The sequence below is a fragment of the Pteropus medius genome, unplaced genomic scaffold (assembly GCF_902729225.1).
Source record: "Pteropus medius unplaced genomic scaffold, Ma_sr-lr_union100, whole genome shotgun sequence".
NCBI lineage: Eukaryota > Metazoa > Chordata > Mammalia > Chiroptera > Pteropodidae > Pteropus > Pteropus medius.
Window position 1 is genome coordinate 19,759,558 of NW_024354502.1, and position 21,281 is coordinate 19,780,838.

The following is a 21,281-nucleotide window of genomic DNA, read 5'->3' on the forward strand; positions in this document are numbered from 1 at the left end:
GAAATAAATTTTTTTGGTGGATGTTATACAATTTATTTGGCTTTATAGGCAATATCTCCACCTACCAAGTCAATTCATTTTATTACTTAAGAATACATTATGCAAATAATTTATTGTGAAGGGTTGATAAACAGTAATGCTTAAAATAACCCATAAGATCTTTCTGACCTGTTTGTGGCATGACAGTCACTTTTTAAGTGATAATTCTGATGTCCAGATTCTGATTTGCAGTGTTTATAATGAGAGCACACAGAATTGGATATATTTTTTCGCCTTATTTTTGTAGGTGGAGCGATTTAGTCAGGAGGTACAGGTTCCAGAGGCTCGCTGTTTCTATGGCTTTCAAATTCTCATCGAGAATGTTCACTCAGAGATGTACAGTTTGCTAATACACACTTACATCAGAGATCCCAAGAAAAGGTATCACCACTGGGATTTTATTTACAAAGGTTTATCCTATTGCTTATTTTAAGAGCAAAATTTACTTCAGAAGTAATGCTTGGGAAATACTATTCAAATATAGAAGTTTAGGAATATAATGTTTTCTATTGCTTAAAATTGAATTTAAAAAGGAGCTTGCATAGAATGTTAATCTGTGGGGCACATTCTGTTTAGAAATTGAATATTTGAATTTAGTAAATTTTGTATCAGACCATATCCAAACCACTAATTTAAGTTTTACTTTCTATATTTTATGAACATGCAAAATACAGAAAAGTTACAGATCTGGTGTATACCATTGCGTTATAATTATTATCTCTGATTAACTTAATAAAATGTATTCTGATTAAGAAAAACAATTGAATAACTTTGCCATTAATTCTTTTGATTTTACAGGGAATTTTTATTTAATGCAATTGAAACAATGCCATACGTTAAGAAAAAAGCAGATTGGGCCTTGCGATGGATAGCAGATAGAAAATCTACTTTTGGTATGTTGCTTTAATTTGTATATGTCAAATTTGCCTCAGGTGATACAACACTATTTTACCTGGTGTGACTATCTCAAAATCTCAGTATGCGCCTTAAGTAGAATCATTATTTCTAATAATTAATTAGAAACCAGGATTAAAATAATCTAAAACTGTATGTATTCTGTTTATTAAGTTGAAAGGTTAAGATGTCAGTATATAATTACAGGTAAATAAGTCAGTCACATAGAATCTGACAAGAGTATTACAGCAATTCACAGTTCATATCTGCTTTCAGGAATGCTTATTTTAGGGATTTAAACCGAGACAAAAATCTTTACATTTTTAAGGGAACAAATATGTAGTTTCTAAAAAACTAAAGATTAGTGCACTCAACTAGGGCAAGAAACAGTTTGCAACAACAGGATTATCTTTCACCTTTCTGGATTAGTTGACGTCCAGTATCTTTTTTTAAGGAAGTAATTAACATTGTATCTTATACATAGTAGTTGTTTAGTAAATATTTATTAAATTTAATGCAAATATTCACATGCTTCGTTTGAATAGATTGAAGTATCTGTCTCATTCTTATCTATTTTATAATTGGTGGTTTTTATTTTCTGGTTTTATTCATAATATGGGGAAGGAGGTCTCAAAAGTTTTGGCCTCGGGGCTCCTTTTTACTCTTAAAAATTATTGAGGATTCCAAAGTGCTTTTATTTTTGTGGGTTGTTGATATTTCCATAGTAGAAACTAAAACCCAGAAACTTTAAACATATTTATTAATGCATTTTAAAATAACAGGGGTAACCCGTTCTATTCTAACACATATTTTTAAAAAACACTATTTTCAAAAAAAAATAGTGGAGAAAGGCATTGTTTTATATTTTTGCAAGTCTTTTTGACATTTGACTTAATAGAAGACAGCTGAATTATATCTACTTTTGCATTCAATTTGTGGCAGAATGTTGTTTTGGTTGAAGTATATGAAGAAAATCCACCCTCATTCAGATATGTAGTTAGGCTTTTCACATTATTATGGACATGCCATATAGCCTCTGGAAAACACCACTCTACACTCACAAGAGAATGGTAGTAAAAAAATAAGTAAATAAATGGTGCCTTAGTATTATCATGAAAATAGGTTTGACCACACAGACCTCCTTGGTCTATGAATTTCCAGGGACCCCTGGACCACATGTTGAGACCCAGTGATGTCGTGTGAGGTGTGGGCAAGCATATAATATAATAGAGAAGAAACAGATATATTTGCATTGCCTTCAGTTCATTCTGAGAATGAGAAAAGCAATGGTTCTTAGTGTGTGTGAAATCATCCGAGAATTTGTAGGAAAACCCTACAGAATCTTGGTCCTTTCCTGAGTGATTTAGGAGGCCTGGGCCAGGGAGCGGGCGGGGTGTGGGGCACTGAGGAATCTGCATTTTACACTCAGCTGGTTCTCTCACAGTGGTTTGAGATGCACACTTTGAGAAAAATTGGCTTTAAAGCAAAAAGAAGTGAAGTATCAATGTGTTCAATATGCACTGAAAATATTAGTGTGGATGGGTACTGGTGGAAAATGAAGAGCAGACTCACAGAAAGCAAATGACACTACCAAAGAAAGCAACCTAGAAAATAGAGGAGGGTAGCAGTTACCATGTGACATCTGGGGCTCCAGTTAAATCTTCATATTGCTTACTCTCAAGGCAAACCCCATTAGGGTTCTGACTCAGGGTCTCAGAGGGAAGAACATGGTCTAAAATGGTGCAGGAGGAATGGAATGGGTGGTGGGAAGAGGTAACAGTGAAGAACACATTGGTGACTCTCCTCTTTGGGAGAGCAACTAAAAGACAATGACATGAAAACCTGGTGTTGCTCACTGAACACCTGTACTTCCTTTAACCTGCTGGGGAAGTGTGGTTTTGTGAACTAACTGTGTCATCCGCACCTTTAGGTTGATGAAGGCAGCTCTTTCATCTGGCTTCGGGCTTTACTAGCACTTTTGGTGACTTTGATGACTTCTGCACCTAATAGGACCCAGCGTAGCAACTGTTCTTTCATCACATCCAGATTCTTCTAATCCTTTACTTTTAGCTAAAGAAAACCTAAGAAGACATTAAAAGATCATTAGTTTTTTTGAAAGTTGATATAAGGAGATTCAATTCCTGTAGAGCTAAAAATTCTTAATTATCTGTTTAATTTTTAAAAATTGAGAGATACAGCTTAATTTAAAAAATATCTTTAGAGAACTTTAACTTTTAAATATATAGACTTAACCTTAATATATGTAATGAAATTACATTTCAAATATCAGAAAGGTATAGTTATACAATGATAATGCATTGCATCATAGAGGTCAGCAATATCTTAAAAATATATCCTACTTTCCCATCTCTAAAACAAATCATGAGGCCTTACACTCATTATAACTTTTAGAATAAATGTTTTGGAAATCTCTTTTGTTCACAGCTATTGAAAATTTGTAAAATTTACCCCTTATAATTCTTTAGTCCTCCCCAAAAGAATAGCCTTCTATAACTATTTCTGTTATGATTCTCATTTAGCATTCATGCAATGCATAGAATAATTAAAATAATTTTCCTTTTATTCACAATGTTTGTATTATAGTCTAGTTCTCTTACAGATAAATGTCCACATGACATCACCTTTATGCCAATTAAAAATGTATCAATTATAGCTACCCATTATCTTTAATAGTAAAATGAAAATATAGTAATCTATAGGTTAAGCTAATGACAAATCTTCATCTTAAAAAATATAACTAGTCAAAGGAGCCATTTTTGTTTTCAAGAGTCAGCAGAGCATAGTGATTATAGTTATTATTATATTTTAATATTTAGCATATACTAAAGAGCTTTCTTTTGATAATTCCCACACAGCATGTACCTAATAAGTACTTATTTAATTTATATTCTCTTATTTTTTTTCCAAGTGACTTTTTAGCTTGTGTCTATAAAAATAAAATACTATAAAAGTTTTTCTGATGTTTTGAGCTAATAATAGACAACTGTTTGATATGATAGATCTGTCCGATTTGGTTTAAGATAATCAGGGAAATGAACAAGGACAAACCAGAGCACTATTTAGAGACAGCCAGGAATATTTAAACTTAGCCATCTTTCTTTTTGAAATTTAAATATTATAATTACCTTTGTTCTAGAAGTTATAATTTATTCAGTTTCTGCATCAAATTTTAGCAATTTCTATTGAACAGATTATAATGCCTTTTATCATCTAGTGCTTATATAGTTTCCATTGATTCAGTTCAGGACTCTTATTAAGCCTGCTATTGTGTTTTTGGTCCTGCAACAAGGAGTGGGATACAAGCTGTTATGTCGTCTTTGAAACATGTCTGTAGTTGGTTCAAGCTCTCAGCTGCCTCATAGTTTTATCTCACAGTTTTATATACCAAAACTTTCTCCCTAGACAGATGCATATATAAATATTTCTCCTGAGCGTGCAGTGCTCTTCTTTTGGGTTAGACCTGTAATCATCTTCTAGAGATGTTGTTACAGATATAATGCCACTATAGACATTTTAGGAGATGGGCTTCTGTAAAGCCCTTACCTAACAGTGAGTAACCTTTGAAATTGGGCCTTACAGGTTTAGCAGAAGACAGTATTTTTGCTTATGTGATGGGACATTTTATCCAATAGATATATTTATTATCTTCAGCTGGATTTATGTTTTGTTTTGTTTTTTTAAATTGCAAATGCATGGTAATGTTTTTTGAAATGTTTACAACTAATCTGTAAGATACCTTAGGTTTCTAAAACAAACCTCAGCCACTTCCCCTCCCCCAATCACAGAGAGGGAGACATTTGTCATAAAATCTTTCTTCTACTTTCCACTCCAACACACACACACACACACAGTGCACTCACAGATAAATCACCACTTTTTTGGAGTATGGAAGGCTCTCTTTTGCCTAGATACCAAGACCTGTAGGAGTCCAGCGTCTGACATAGGATTTGAAGTTAGACATAGCTTTCTGCCCTAGTAGGTAGAGGTGGCAAATTTCCTCCTCTAAAGACCCTTGGCCATGGCACTAATTTGTTGATTTTGTTTCTTAGTAAAATAGTTGTGGTATTGTTATAAATATATATAAAAATATGTAATACACATAATATATAACATATAAATATATAAATGTCTGCAGTACATGATGTTTCATTAAGTGAAACTATTTTATGTCTCCCAGGGGAAAGAGTGGTGGCCTTCGCTGCTGTGGAAGGAATTTTCTTCTCGGGATCCTTTGCTGCTATATTCTGGTTAAAGAAAAGAGGTCTTATGCCTGGACTCACTTTTTCCAATGAACTCATCAGCAGAGATGAAGTAAGGAATGAAGTATTATTCTTTTAGTTATATTTGTATTCATATTTGGTGTGCATTTCTTTTTCTTTCCCTGGAAAATGCTTATGGTACCCAAGGATCTTGGTAATTAAAAGAAAATAAGAAGTCATTTTTTTCCTTGGCTTTTAAGAAACTTGTGTTTTCTTCCTCCCTCCCTCCTCAGTTGTCTCTGCTCACCCTTAAGTACTGTACTCCTGGGTTCCCACCTTGGCCTCTCTCTTTCACTGTACATGACACCCTGGCTAATCTTTATTTATTCCTATGGAATCGGCTACCATCAAGAGGCTCATAACAACCAAAACTTTATCTTTAGCCCAGATACTCTTTCCTGATCTCCAAACTTGTATATTCAAGTACATGTTAGACGTTTTCTCCTGGAAGTTTCCACAGATTTCGCAAACCTAATATTTCAGAAAAACTTATCATCTTTCTCCCAAGATTTGTTCTTTCTTCTGTTTTCCCTATTTCATTGAGTGTCCCTACCTTCCATCGAATCATTTAAGTTTGAAATCTGGGAGTTATTTTAGGTTATTTCTTTTCTCTTTCAGCTACACCCAAACAATAACTAAATCTTGTCTACCTCTGCCTGTGATACCTTTTCCATCTTTCCTACTAGTTTTTTCATTTTTTGTTTACCTTCTTATAAGTTGCAACTCAACGCTTTCCTGTCTCAATCAGGTAAAATTGGCCACTCTTTCCAATGTGTATCTCTTTGAAACCTGAACTCATCCCTCATCTTATAGCCCGTAACTTGTATTACACTTCTTGTTTTCTCTGCTAGACTCTAAGCTCCTTGAGTGCAGAAACCTTGTCATTTATCTTTCTGTTCTCAGTCTTTGGCCCATCACAGCAATTCAGTTCACATTTATTGGCTATACTGATCCTGGCTCCTCAGCTTATTTATAAGTGACTTTGTCAAGTTACTTAACTTCTCTTGGCCTCTGTTTCTTCAGCTATGAACCTTAATAGGATTTCGTTAAAATACAATGAAACAGTATGTGTGACAGTACTTTTTAAGTGCCATAAAAATGCTTTGTATAATTACTTTTTGTTGTTTCATATCTTTAAATTTCTAATAATTTACATTATAAATGTCGCATACTTATTATAGAGAATTAAGAGAATAAAATCACTCAATCTCAACACACAAAAATCACCACTTTTATTTATTTTAATTTTATTTTATTAGTTTAAGTATACAATACATTGGTTAGACATTTATATAGTTTATAAAATGATCCTCCTAATTGCTCTTTCTCTCCTCTGGCTCTCCACCTACATTACATTACTACTAACTACATTCCCTGTACCGTGCTCCCCAGCTGAGATAACCACTTTTAATATTTCATTGTATTTTTTTTAAGTGAATTTTTTATTAAAATTATTGAGGTGACACTAGTTAATAAAATCAAATAGGTTTACATTATATTTTTTTCTAGCTAGCTTTCTACATTTAAATTTGTAGATATATACAAACATCATATTTTAACAATTTGAAATATTCTGCTTTTTTGTATTTTTACAAGCTGAGATTTTTTTTACTTAGCAGAATATTGTGAGCTTTTTTCCCATGACATTAAGCATTTTTTGGAAACAGTTTGTTAGATATATAATATTTTAATGAATGAATATCACTATTTGACTGTTCTATAATTAGAAATTTAGATTGTTTTCAGATTTTTTGTTTGTTTTGCTGTAAAGTGAAATGAATATCTTTGTATTTAAGCTTTGTCCCAAATTCATATTATTTTCTTAAGCTAGATTCCCTAGAAATAGAATTAATAGATTGTAGAGTATGAACATTTTAAAGGTTATTTATACTTGCTCACAGATTTCTTCCTAGAAATTTTATAGCAACTTTCACCCCTACCTAACAATGTATGAACATGTTTTTTCTTACCATACCTAACCAGAATTTGGATTTATGTGTTAAATATTTGACAAATTTGATAGGGATAAAGGTATCTCATTATAGGGTTATTTGCATTTGTTCGATTGCTATATATAGATTAAACATTTTTTTTCATAACGATATTAGTCACTTAAATTTTTTCTGTATTTACCTGTTCTTGTCTTTTGACTTTATTTCTGTTGGTATATATTCCCAGTGCGCAGTGGCTGGGCTCTTTCAATAAATATTTTAAAAAATATTTATTTAAAAAATAAAAATATTTATTAAAAAATATTTATTTTTTAAATAAATATTTAAAAAATATTTATTGTATGAATGTAATATGAAATATGGATTTTGTTATAATTTTTGCAAACATTTTCCCAGTTTGTCCTTTGATTTTTAATTTTGTTTGTTCTTTTAACATGTAATAACCTGAAATTTATGTAATCAGCTTTCAAACATGAGTTAATTACACATATTTTTCTTTGATTTTCAACATTTAACTCTCTAATATAATTGGAATTTGTTTAGTATAAGTATAGAATTTAGTATAAACACAGTATAGTATAGGATAGTTAGATTTTAACTAAATTTTATTTCACATACCCTTGGGAAGTTTTTTCAACTCTCTGTTGATTCTTTCCATTGATTTGTGATGTCTTCTTTATTATATGTTAAGATTTTAAGTATTCTGAAATCTGTTTCAGGGCTTTGTTTCTTTTTCATTAACCTGTCTGTCAAATTTCATGCCATAGCAAACTATTTTAATTATTGTAGTGTTTTATGTTTTGGTAATTAGTAGGATAAATCTCATAACTTTCTAATTAAGTGTTCTTACAAGATTCTACCCATTCTTCCAGATTGTTTTTTAAAATGAAATATATTTGACATGATATTTATAAATTTAAGATATACAACATGTTAATTTGATACATTTATATATTGTGATAGGATTGCCATTGTAGCGATAATTAGCACCCTTATCACGTTACATTCTTTCTTTTCAGCAGCTGGAATAATTAAGTTCTAGTCTCACATTAATTTTTTTTTAAACTAAAAACAATCCCATTAGGATTTTGATTAGAATTGCTTTAAACCTCAAAATTAATTTTAGCATACAAGTGCCTACATTTGATTTACTCATCTCTGTAATAGGTAGCTAGCTGTCATTTCAAATCAGCACCTCTCAGCAGTTTATTTGAAATTTAGCCTTTGGTAATTTGAAGTAGCCTCTTGAGTCTGGGAAAAATGTTTCACTAGCAAATCTTCTAGGATTAGTTGTTCAAAGAGATTTTTTTCTGATGGTTTCTTCTGTGTATGACAACTTTAGTAAATAATCCTTGGAGTAGAGCCTTTGATTTGAGTCTTATCTTTAAGTTGTCTTCAGGTATTTGTTGATTTATCTAGAAAAACCTAAGCAAACTGATTTGTAATCCTTCAAAGTGTACATGTCTTCCTCCTCCTCTCCCCTTGCTGGCTGACAAAATTATTGCTTTTTCCTTGTAGTTTAGAAATGTTAATTGACTCTGCCTTAGTGCCAGTCTCCTTTAATTTTGTTTAGAACTCTGTCGTCTTTCTATATCTCTGGCCTCTTTCTTGCTCTCTCTTTTTTTTTGTTTTGACTTTCTGAAATTTTCGTCTGTTGTTTCTAGCTTCATACCATCTGTTCTGTGGTTTGGAATCTGATTATTGTAAGTTGACTCTCTTTGCTCTGTTCTTCAACTATTTAAGATTCTATACCATTTCTTGTATTTGCATAACCATTCTGTTCTCAAGGCATTTCATGGTTTGGTTTTGTTTTTTTTTGCTCGAGTTAGCTGCAATGTCATTTCTGCTTTATGCATTTTCGAATGGTACTCTTAATTCTTCAGTTTCCATTTTCATTGCACTGAATTCTTATCTTGAGCCATTCTTATTTAATATAAATGTCTTTTAGAAGTTTGAGTTTCACTTGTTCTTAAAATACTTATTATTTTTCAATCATTTCTTAATTATTTTAGACATTAAAAATGAATGAACTTTTATTTTGGCATTTCTTGCCTTTTTTTTTTCCAAAATGCTTTTGGTTGTAGAATTTTGTTTTTAATTAAGTCTTATTTCATATCGATAAACTAAAATTTGCTGGCACTGCAGATTTTTCATTATAAGTTAGTATAATTGGCACTTTAATGAGATTTGAAGGAAAGAAGTCCCTGGCCCTCTTAATCCCTCTTCTCTCTCCCAGGAGTTAACACGTTGCATTTCTAGCACCTACTCCATCTGATGCCTGACACATTACTGTGTGAACGTAGTTGATTAAATGTTTTTTTTTTTTTTTTGACACTTGTATTTTTTTTCTGTTTCAGGGCCTTCACTGTGACTTTGCTTGCCTGATGTTTCAATACTTAGTAAACAAGCCCTCGGAAGAGAGGGTCCGGGAAGTCATTGTTAACGCTGTTGAAATAGAGCAAGTAAGCGAGGAGCCTGTGTGATTAGCATGACACTCCCTCAAGTTCCTACCATTATTTTATTAGTTTGGCTCATAGGAAACTGCCATTTTTTAGGTCAGAATAAATATCAACAATTTTTTATGGTCAACCTGACAGTACCAATAGATAATGTATTTCAATTATATCAGTTTATAATTTGGCTTATAGGTATTATATATTAAGATTTTATGTGAACAAAAATCTAGTGCAGGACTATATTTTCTGTTTCATTGACCTGTCAAATTTTATGCTGTAACAGACTATTTTAATTATTTTTGCTTTATGTTTTTAGATTTTTAGCTACTGGAGGGCAGTGGTGGTTTCTTGTTTGTTTTATATTCTCACAAATCCAGCAAGGTATCTAGCTTGAAGCATGCACCAGATGTTTATAGAATGAATAAATAAATGAATTAGTGAATAATAAACCTAATTTATGGCATGTAAAGGTCTCTGACTAGAAAGAAGTGGACGCCCATGTGTTTTAGCATGTGTTTTTATCATTTGAAAGAACTGGTGTAAAAGTAAAATAAATTTTTAAAACTTTTTTTTAATACTGAATAGTTTAATAGCCATAGTTTTCATAGCAGGGGTAGGGGGAAGGCATAAAATGTGTTTTGGTATCTTTAATTCATTTTGAAAACTGAATCCCTATGGTTAATGTTTTTATTTTTCCTCTGTTAACACTCTCCCACTGTCTTTCAGTGTAGGTGTAGTTCAGTTTATCTCCCAGCCCTCAGATCCATTTCTGTTTCTCTCATTTTCTTTGTTAATTGTGTTTTCTCTCTTTCACAACTCCCTTTCATAATCATGTTCCCCACAATAATCATCTTTGGTGAATCTTTTTCTAGATATTTCAGAACAAAGTATCTTTCTATTTAGAAAGCATATGAATTCATGTCCTACATGTGATACTTTAAAAAATACCAGTAGTTTGATAATTAATTTCAATTTATTTTGGCTATTTGAGAATGTGAAAAAATGTGACTAGTAATAGTCCAAACATTTTTAAATAAATGGGCATTGTTTGCCGTGTCGAAAGAATTTAGTGTACTTTTCCCAGACAAGAGTAGTGACTTAGCAGATTAATAAAACTAAAACCCTCTTTTTATTTGGAAAATGCATACTTATTTATTGTTCTGTCTTTGTACTTTATTCTGTTCTTGTTTTTATCTCAGGAGTTTTTAACAGAAGCGTTGCCAGTTGGCCTCATTGGAATGAATTGTGTTTTGATGAAACAGTATATTGAGTTTGTAGCTGACAGATTACTTGTGGAACTTGGATTCTCAAAGGTAAGGTATTTAAAAATGTATTACTGCTAGCTAAAATGTTACAGTCAAGGAAGGCCACTAAAATCTATTTCACTTAAAGCATTTGTAACATATGAGTCTACTTTTATTTTTTATACTTTTAAAATGTCATAGCAAAGCCTTGTTTTGGGTGAACACATTAATTTTGCAAAATCCTTTGAAACTTAAAATGAAATTCATAACAGAAGTAGGAAGCTGATATATCTTAGAACTAATAAGTGAATAAATTACTTTGTAATAATTGCAGATATCTATTTAAAAATAGGATTCTTTCTAAGTAATTGCATTTAATATGTATATGTGTGTTTTACCCTATATAAATCTCCATGTGTCTATGTTGTAATTTTTGGTTAATACTTTTAAATAGGAAATAATTTTTATGAAGACATTAACTCTTATAATTTGACCCTTTGAACTCAGTTGTCTTTATGTTATTTCTGTTTTTCGTAAAGAGGTGTGCTTTTCACATGATGTAACAGGTCGAGGCTGTAGGCAGATGGAATCCTGGTTCCACCACTTCCTAGCTATGTAAGATCTTAGTCATCTTAAAGCTTATCACCCTCGAGAGCCTCTAGAATTGTAGGGAGCAGTGTGATCCTATAGGTGGCTAAACAGGTGTTGGTAGACCTAAGCTCTGTTTTAGTATCTCTTGCTCTTGTGGGATATAATTTGGCTTCTTCAGAATGTCTGGTAACGTTTCTTTTCATTTCAGATTTTTCACGCAGAAAATCCCTTCGATTTTATGGAAAATATTTCTTTAGAAGGAAAAACAAATTTCTTTGAGAAACGAGTTTCAGAGTATCAGCGTTTTGCAGTGATGGCAGAAACCACAGATAATGTCTTCACCTTGGATGCAGATTTTTAAAACCCTCCCATATCCAAACCTGTCATTGATGATTAGCAGTCTGTCTTTCTCTGCTTAAAAACAAACAAACAAACAAACAAACAAACACTTAAAAGATATCTCTTTTGCTCAAAAAGAGATCCAAAACCAAATATCAATCAAGTTGGGTTTGTATAAATACACTCTAACTTTTCTGTTGAACAACCAGAGTGTGACCAAAATGCTTTTGTTTTGTTACTAAAACATAAGATGACATTATGTAGTGACAAAGAGCATGTGAGAAGGGGTCAGGTATGAGTTTAATATTCTGTCCTTATTACTTTGTATGACCCTTGGCAAGTCAGTTAATCTGTCTCAACCTCAGTGTGTTTATCTTTAAAATGAGTGTAATAGTAGGTCCTAAATTTATAGAGTGGATATAAGGATTAAGGCACAAAATAAGGGCTTAGACAATACTGCTACTAAGCCACCCACCACCACCACCACCACCACCACCACTGTGCTAATTGTGTTATTATTAATAGTGTTAATTGCAGTGGTTGTGTGATAAAATGCTCCCCTCCCCTCAAAGTAATTGTGATTATAGATCCTAAGATTTAGAGTTAGATCTTAATATTTTTAATGTTTGAGAGAGGATATAAGATTTCCTTTAAAAAGCTAATAATTCCCATTAACTTGAGAATAATGTCTTGGAATTCCTCCGTATGTAGTAAGAAATTTAGTTCTTAGTTGCTTCGGGAAGGATGCCTATGGAGTGGAATCCAGGAGGTTATCATGGTGGCTGGCCTTGTGAGCACAATGATTTTACTGCTTCAGAAATGAAAAGGGTACTGCCAAATGTAGCCCTTGAATGTTAAAACCATGGTGAATTAGCGAGAATAGCATTTCCCAAACAGTATCGTAAGAGCTATTGGTCCCTCTAGATATCTTGTGGGAAGAAAGGGATTCTGTGGTCAAAAGAGTTTGGGAAATGCTGTATGCTCCCTTTCTCTGTGCAGTGTGCAGTCAGTGCATCAGAGACTGAGAAATGCTACAGTTACTTCCCCCCGCATATTCTAAACTTAACACAGATCTGTTTTTCATTTGTTAAGATCTCAACTAACTAGTGTTCTTCAGAACATAGTTTGGCAAAAGCTGGCCTAGAACCATTTTATGCATAGAAGAAGGCTTGTGAACTAAGCCAGGGAGAACCTGGTGGAGACTATGGAACCATTTCATATTTGTGCCAAGCTCAGAAATGTACCTATGATTGGCCTCAGCTGTTTCTTGGAAACTTTTAAAACTCTTATGCTGTTATGAGGTATAATTCTTTTAATGGAACTATGCATGCTGCACGATAGCAGATGGTGAGGGAGATGGACTTTTCTGCAAGGGGACTGAGGGAAGGACAGGACCAAGGTCTCTGAGAAGTCTGTCCCCTCTTTATCATTAGAAAGTGTCAAGAGGTGGCCTGAGCCCCAGCAAGCAGTGGGCTTCCCCGCTCATGGCATACTACTTTATAAAATTCTGAAAGCTAAACTTTAGAGATTTTTCTCTTTGCAGAAATTTTTGCTCCATTCATGCCACAGCTATCTAAGTGATTAAAACTGGGAGTTCTTAAGTGGATGCAAATGGAGCTGGCCATAACCTTATTTGTTAGAACATCAGAAACTTGAAATATTTGGCCTCTGATAATACCATTTATTTGTTCAGTGCTTCATAGTTTGCCAGGTGTTTTTACATCACCTCAATTTGATCTCACAGCAGCTTTGAGCTTGATAGAGCAGGTAGTATTTTTCTGGATGGAAAGAGTGAGGCTCAAAGAATTTAAATGACTTGGCCAAGATCTGCTCATAGTCACTGTCCTTACAATGTAATATTTTTTGTAATATCATATTTGTGATATCATATTTCTTATATTTAGTCCTTTGCCACCTATCTTGATTCGATTTTGCCTATTTCCCCATTAAAGTAGCACGTACTTTAATTTAGGTATCATATACATCAATTAAAGTATCATAAACATTTTAACTATATTCAGGTAATGTGTTCAAAGATATTTATCTACTGCCATACAAAAACTTAAAGTTAAAATTTGATATTTGTAATGACATCAAAATGAAAGAAAAACAGTCCATATTTTACAATTCATATTTCCATTGTTTCACATTCAAATCTTTCTCATTGGTAATGACAGGTGCCTTAATATGAAGCTTATTTATAGTAGCAATAAACCTAACTGTCTTGAGATGAAGTTTTAATTACAAAATACTGGATTTTTAATACACTGGTGTATTGTATTCAGTATTCTATACCCCTTTCTAGGCCTCTAGGTTGCATATTTATTTATTATGTTTAGTGTTTTGTCCTTAGTTCTTAAGGAATGAAGAAGCTGTAGCATCTCTTTTTAATATTATCTTGCAAGTAAAGAAAAAAATTCAGAGTATGTTTATAATTTTTTAACGCATGTATTTAAATCATTGCTGTAATAGTTTAAATTTATTTAGGAATATAAAAACTGGTTGTTCTATGATACATTGTGGTATGTAGAATCATTTCTTAGAAGGATTTGGGAAGACATTTCGATCCAGTGCTTTCAGGCAGGGCTGTTTTGCTGTCCAATTACATATAATAATATACAATTATTATTTCAATATAAGCTTACCCCAGTCCCATCTTTACATATGAAATTTTTACAGTTGTCTCATTTTAGGACATCCAAATTTTTCAGCTGCTTTTGCCAGTTTGTTTTCCATTTGTTTATTAAAGAAAAGTGATTCTGGAGAAACACAGCAGCTTACATATTTAAAAAATAAACTATTTAATTTTCAGACTCTTGCATTTTACATTTAAATATGCTAACTTCACCGTCATAGAATTTCCAAACTGCATTTGTGCAGATTAAGCTGAGGGCTAAATGTCACCAACTGATTTTCAGTGAGGAATAAAACTGCTGATGGGTAGTGTGAGAGCCAGTGGAGTCCTCTAGTCAGGTATTACTTTTAGAACTAAGTTGAGTGAATAGGTAGCCAGCTTAGGAACAACTCCCCAGCAGCATGTGCATGAGCGGCACAGAAGTGAAATCTGTATATCTTTGTTTTAAGTGGTTTGAAGGAGAATCTGATATTCCTGAGGCTTTAGGAAGAAAGGATTTAAACCTTCAAATTTTTGACTTAATTAACTGTTAAAGAAAATATAGGTGAAAATGGAAGGCTGGAGAATGATTTTTTTTGTGTGTACAGATAAAAATATAACAATTCAGTCTTTTTCTAGGTTCACAAATTTTAACTGATGCATTTGACTCTGTTTTACAACTACATTTTGATTTTTCCAAATGGTCATGTTCTGGTCATTTAGCAAAGTTATTTGATATTTACTGTGTACATAGAGAGCTTTATTAGGTGTGCTGTACCTAAATATTTTTTTGCCAAAATACATTATGGTCAATCAGGCCAACACTGCATATATAGAATTTGTTTTGTTAAATTTTTTTGGCTTAGTCTGTTGAAATACACTGCATTGTATCATAGCTACATCATTTTTGAGTGAGAGTGTTTTTTATAAGTGCAGGGCCTACCCCAATCAAGACATGTCTGTATTTTCTATTTGCATATACAGATACTTACATGTTGGCATTACTTTAACTATTCCCCCAGACCCTGTTCTGATCTAAATGGAATCTCTCAGTTTTCTCACTCTGTTCTCTCCCCATCCATGAGCCTTTCTTTATGCCTCTTTGCATCCAGCTGAGATTCCAGAGTCCATCATATTACTAGTAGTAACATTCTTTCTCAATACCTTGAACCATTTCTCATCTGCATTTCTATTGTACATAGACATATCAAAGAAATGTCTCCATCTTGTTACGGACACAACAATCCAGTTTTTCCACATTTGCATCCCAGCAGCCTAATGCTGCTAGAGAAAAAGTCATAGACGACAAGGTGGAGCTACTATAGATTCACAATTGTCCACTGTCTTAGTCCTTTTGGGCTGCTATAAAAAACTACTAGAGGCTGGGCGGCTTAAACAAGACCTTTGTCACAGTTCTATAGGCTGGAAAGTCCAAGTTGAAGGTGCTGACAGGTTTGGTGTCTGGTGAGCCTTAGTTCCTGGTTCACAGACGCTGTCTGCTTGCTGTGTCCTCACATGGAGGAAGGGGCAATGGCGCTCTCTGCGGTCTTTTTTATAAGGCCACTACCCCAATTCATGAGGGCTTTGTCCTCATGACCCAATCGCCTCCCAAAGGCCCACCTCTAAATCCATCACACTGAGGATTAGGTTCCAGCTTAATTTTGGTGAGACACAGTTTCTATCACCTACCTCAGCACTTCCTCGCAGTCCTCCAACAATTTCCTGGTAAACTTGACCTCCATTCTCCACAATTGCTTTTGCACAGTCTCCACTCTGCTCCTACCCCGAATCCCCCAAGAGGTGTCTTTATCATCTGCTTTTTCTTTGTGCACTATGGACACACCAGAGACATTCTCAGTCAGCAGAAAAATCAGACAATATAGGAGTCCTAAATCTAGAGCCTAAGAAGTTGGCAAAGGAATTCAAAATACAAGTTTCTGTGCATGATTTCTGTTCTGTAGGGTCTTTAAAATCACAGAGTGATTAAGAATATCTGTTTTTCCCTCCCTTCTGGGAATAACAGCCACTTAATTCTGGGAGCTGCTGCTCCCACTAGTATTGCTGCCAATGCTAGTACAAACTCCATCTGCGTGGGCACAGGGTTAGACATGTGATCCCAGCAGGGCCAGGATCCTAACTGAAACTAAGGGAAGAGGATTACTTTTGTTCTAATGACAAAGCTAGAGAAAGAGTCCTAGTTCTACCTCCCCTGAGGCCCAACCGCATCCTGATTCTGCAATCTTTCATTATCGACGTAATAAATACCTACTTTGTGTGCCTAAAATAGGTCAAGTTAGAGTTCTTAATCTGCAGCCCAGAGGACCCTAGTTCAAACAGAAATTGGTTCCTGGAAACAAACAAACAGTGATTAGAAAGAACAAACAAAAAAAGGTGTACTTTGCCCCTAGTGTGGACCCTGAGAGCCAGGTGTTTAAGTCTTCAGTGAAAGAGAAGTACTGTCTGGAGGACGAGGTGAAGAGTAGAAGAGGAAGGTGTAGCTGAGGTGTGAGTCTCAGAAGAGCATGGTTGTTACAAAAAAACATGTCCATGGTCTGCAAGGTCATCCTGTAGTGAAAAAACAGCTGTCCTTGTTTTACAGAACCTTTCTGGGTGACTTATGCATCTGGGCTTTCTGTACCCTGTTCCAGCTCTCACAACCACATCTGCTCTCTGTTCATCTCTCCAGGTCAGCATGTTTATACATCATAGGGAACAAGAGAAAATCTTCCAGTTAGTTTGTGTAATGGTCAAGGAGTGTGTTCTTGACATTCCCTCATCATTAATGATAGTGTCCCAGTTCTGAGAGTAAAAATGTGCTTCACTGTGTCTTGAAAATTTAATTCCGAGTAAAATAAACTTTTGTACATATTTAGAGTTTATAAGGTGATTTTGTAATCATGTCATTCCAACCACTCACTGATTTTCTGAGGAATTGCTATGTCATAATAATATTGACAAAGGACCTGAGACTCAGACAATTTTCTTGCCCAAGACCACACAACTAGTAATAGTTAAACACAGGACTCCAACCTAGGTATCATGGCTTTAAATCCTGTCATCTTTTCTCTGAGTGCACCCACTTAATTATTCCTACTGCAGTGGTATTCAAGAAGACTTGGTGGAATATGATCCCCTTGACCCACATTGTCTCCCCAACATACTCCACTGGCAGGTGCAAGTTTAGAACTTCACTTGTCCGTCTTGAGGTCTTGCCCCACAGCTTGCTGGGAATTGTATTTGAGCATCACTTCGTAGAGGAAGTGGAGAGGGCTTATGTGCTGAGGCCTGGCTGGAGTAGCAATAATGTTTGAAACCATCTACAAGGGCAATTGATACTTGCTTTCTAATCATATTTGGGAAATGAATCTTCAAATACGTTTCAAGTAAAATGTAATTTAAAGTACTAAGTAAAGTAACAGTATATGTGGAAATCAGAATGGCATATCCTGACAGTGGTTGCATACGACAACCTTAAACCGTATCTCTACTGTCTAGAATGTTAAGAGCTGCCCAGGATGGAATGTCCCAAAAAGTCCTGCTCAAAACTCAGGGTAGTAAAGTCATGGCAAGTAAAGATACGCTTGCTTTGATCTGTTTAAATTCCAAATCATTAGGAAGCATCCGCCTCTAGTTCCTGCCATCTATTGGTTTGGGTCTCTAAGTCTGGAGCCTAAAATCTCAGAGGACTTGTCCTGTCCTTCTCACAGTTTTCAAAGAGAGAGTCTAAGTTGCTGAAGGTAACATCCAGATACAATCAGCCTTTACATCTCTTGAGATGATAGATGAGTAAAAATCTCTCCAAACCATATCTACTAGGTGTGATACAAGTCATCACCTACTCATCTCCAGGGACTCCGCTCATCAATGGGCCACAAGAGTTTGACGCAGAAAGTTTCCCACCCCCTGCTCCTGCCTTCTTTACTGGCTAGTCCCTACCTTCCTTTGGGTGGGTCCCTTACACTGTGTGCTCATAGCTTCCTATGCTCTGTATCTGGCACACAATGTATTAAAATTACAACTGAGCCACTTTCAAGTGAGGACAGTGCTCTTCACATTTGTATTGTCCATGTAACACATGGTAGTTGCTCAATAAATGTTTTCTCAATGAATGAATGACAGTCATAATGAGCTGAATCGTGAAGCCTTGTGTCATATAATCAGAATAAGCTGGTAGCCAGAAGCGGTCATTTGCAGAGCACATGCTTTATATACATCATCTCATTTAATGTTCAACGATCCTGTGGGGAAGGTATTCCCCTTCCCTCTGCAATCATTTATTGGGTGTATCCTAAGTGCTGGGCAGTGTGCTCAGTGCTGAAGATCAAACCATGAAAAGATATGATGTCTGCTTCATGTAGTAGGGTAGGCACATAATAAGCAAGCAAAGTAATGAAAAAGTAACTTCCTCCATTTTTGAGATGACTTCCAGAGAGGTTCTGCGTCTACTTTTTGCTTAAAGTGGTTCAGATAGAGCCAGGATTCTGTTTCAGTTCTGCTTGATAGCAAAACTCATGCTTTCCCCAGAACCCTCTGGTCAAGATATGACCGCAGCTCTAATGGACACAGAGTCCCAGGCCCCAGGGGTAGGGGACCCCAACCTGCTTCAAAGGGCTGTGCAGCCCAGGGTGGCAGTCGGTCGTGAGAGTGGTCAGCTGCAGGTGGGGCTTGGGCTCCAGGGGAGAAGGCTGTGGAGGTGCGAGCCAGACATTGCTCCATCCTGTTAGCAGCTGGCAGGCAGATAACAACGTCGGTGACACTGTGACTAGTCCAGGTCTCCTGAAATGCCCTCTGTTGCAATCGATGGGGGATTTTGTGGGAAAGGCTGATGGGAGAATTTGGCAAAGCTAATTACATCTAATTGTATGAAAGGGAAGAATAACTTCAGCATCTTGCCAGCTGCTACCAATAGAGAGCTAAGTTGTCAGCCTCCAAGTGTCCGCATGGAGCTGGAGACAGCCAAAGGAGGCTGCTGTGGCCTCTGTCTTCTCTGGGGCCACAGCAGCAGAAGAGGCTGGCAGGGAGGCACTGTGCCAAGTTCCCTTCCATTCCCTATAGGCCAGGACTATGGCTCCCTGATCCCCATCTCTTGCCTTTGGCTTCCTGTGAGTGTTATCTGCTCCGGGAGAGCGTGAAATGTTTTGCTGGAGGTCTCGCTCCCTGATTTCCACATGGTGGCGCCCTTGAGCCTCTGGTCCTTGAGAGGCTGCTCTTTCACTGTGAGAACCAAAGAGGTAGATTTTAAAGGAGGGAGATTCCGTTTCCAGATGAGCTTGGGTTGCTTGGCTGCAGTGAGGTCTCCGGACACATAGAAGAAATCCGTATTCAGCACTGACCCTTTAGAAAGGGCAAGCTTCCAGCAGGATCCTTTGGGAGAATTGCACCCCGGGCTGCCGGTCTAGAGATGAATGTCTGGGGTACAGTGCCACAGGGCAAGCCCTGAATTTTGGTACTAATGGAAAGAGGAAAAGCCTCTTTCCATAAATGGATGCTGAGCAGTTATGAAACAACTGACAGACCACACATCCTTGTGGGGTTTCAAGAGAACTGGACTAGTCACGGAGTCACCTGTGATGTTGGTATTTGCTTATCCATCTGTAGGGGGGCAGAGGTGGTGGAAAGGGCAGAGTTAGAGATGGCAGAAAGATGGCACTTACCCTTTGGCCCATTCTGAGAGAATCTGGGGATGGCAGAGAATGTACTAGCTCTTGTCTGTTGTTCCAGGATGGGCCATATGAGATCATTTGTCCTCGGATACCCACAGCTCCCATCCATCTCAGTCTGAGGAAAATGATACCTATAGTCAAGGCAGGTTGGGCAATTCAGATTTTCTGGGAGCTGGGGGTCATTAAATGATGCTTCATCCTATGAATCTATCTTGACCCAGTTAATTCACTTGCACCCCACAGAAAGGACCTCGAAATGTGGGACACTGCTATTGTGTAGAAGAACATAGGCTTTAGAGCCAAACTACCAAGTCTTGATTCTGCCACTTACTGGCTGGGTGACTTTGGCAAGTTATTATCTGTGACACTGGGAAGAGCAACGGTACAAACTTCTTGTGTCTTGTAAATATGCAGAACACTTAAAATCACACCCAGTATGTTGTAAGCACTCGGTAATTGAAGCCATTATCTCAAAACGTCTAACTAGCACCAAAATTCCAAAATGCCCATTAACTTAGAGAGACCTTAAAATCAATAATTCCTCTATGGCTGAGCCATGGGCTTCTTGCTATGTCACCATTAACAATTTCATCACTGTACAATTTCATTCCCAACTTATAGATGGGTTGTTCAAATTTTTTGCATAAATTTCTAAATAGTCTTAGTATCTAGAATTTTATGTTGGCTGGGAAATATATTCTTGTGTTTCTTTAACAAATAAGATAGCTTTACGTTGCCTACAGTATTAGGAGTGAGTGAAATTCAGTTCATCGTAATTATCTGTACAGGTTTCACATTCTTTGTTGCTGTTATCACGAATGCACCCCTTTAAGGTTAAAGAACAAGTCACAAGCCCTAATAGTGAATATTTCCCATTTTGTTCTACAAGTAGCAAAGACAAGTAGCTTTAGCGCCACAGTACACCACTGCTCTAAGGAGACCCCTCGGTCCTGGTAGATCTCGTCCTGCTGTCCCCTTGCCTGGATTGAGAGCTTGAGGATGCAGACTTGCTGATCCTCTGCCTTTAAAGCCCCTCCTTGCACCAGGTGGGATGCAGATGGGTTATCGTTTGCAGCAGAGAGCTTGGTTTGAGCCTGGGCCCTACCAGTGGGATTCAGGCATGACAGGGTATACTGAGAAAACGTGTGTGGCAGCTCATCTGAAGTTTCTTTGCATGGGGTCTTCTGAGAGAGAATCAACGCGAGGGCA

At 35.9% G+C, this 21,281-nt stretch overlaps 1 protein-coding gene across 1 annotated transcript in view; it reads left to right on the forward strand.

Moving 5' to 3' along the window:
* RRM2B (ribonucleotide reductase regulatory TP53 inducible subunit M2B) overlaps nt 1-15,304 on the forward strand; it is a 31,015-nt gene extending 15,711 nt beyond the window's left edge. Inside the window, exons 4-9 of the mRNA XM_039853563.1 lie at nt 287-420; nt 838-932; nt 5,132-5,265; nt 9,523-9,627; nt 10,821-10,934; nt 11,665-15,304. Of these exons, the coding sequence (XP_039709497.1) occupies nt 287-420; nt 838-932; nt 5,132-5,265; nt 9,523-9,627; nt 10,821-10,934; nt 11,665-11,817 (735 nt within the window). The 3' untranslated portion in view covers nt 11,818-15,304. The remainder of the gene's footprint in view (nt 1-286; nt 421-837; nt 933-5,131; nt 5,266-9,522; nt 9,628-10,820; nt 10,935-11,664) is intronic.
* The last annotated feature ends 5,977 nt before the right edge of the window (nt 15,305-21,281 follow it).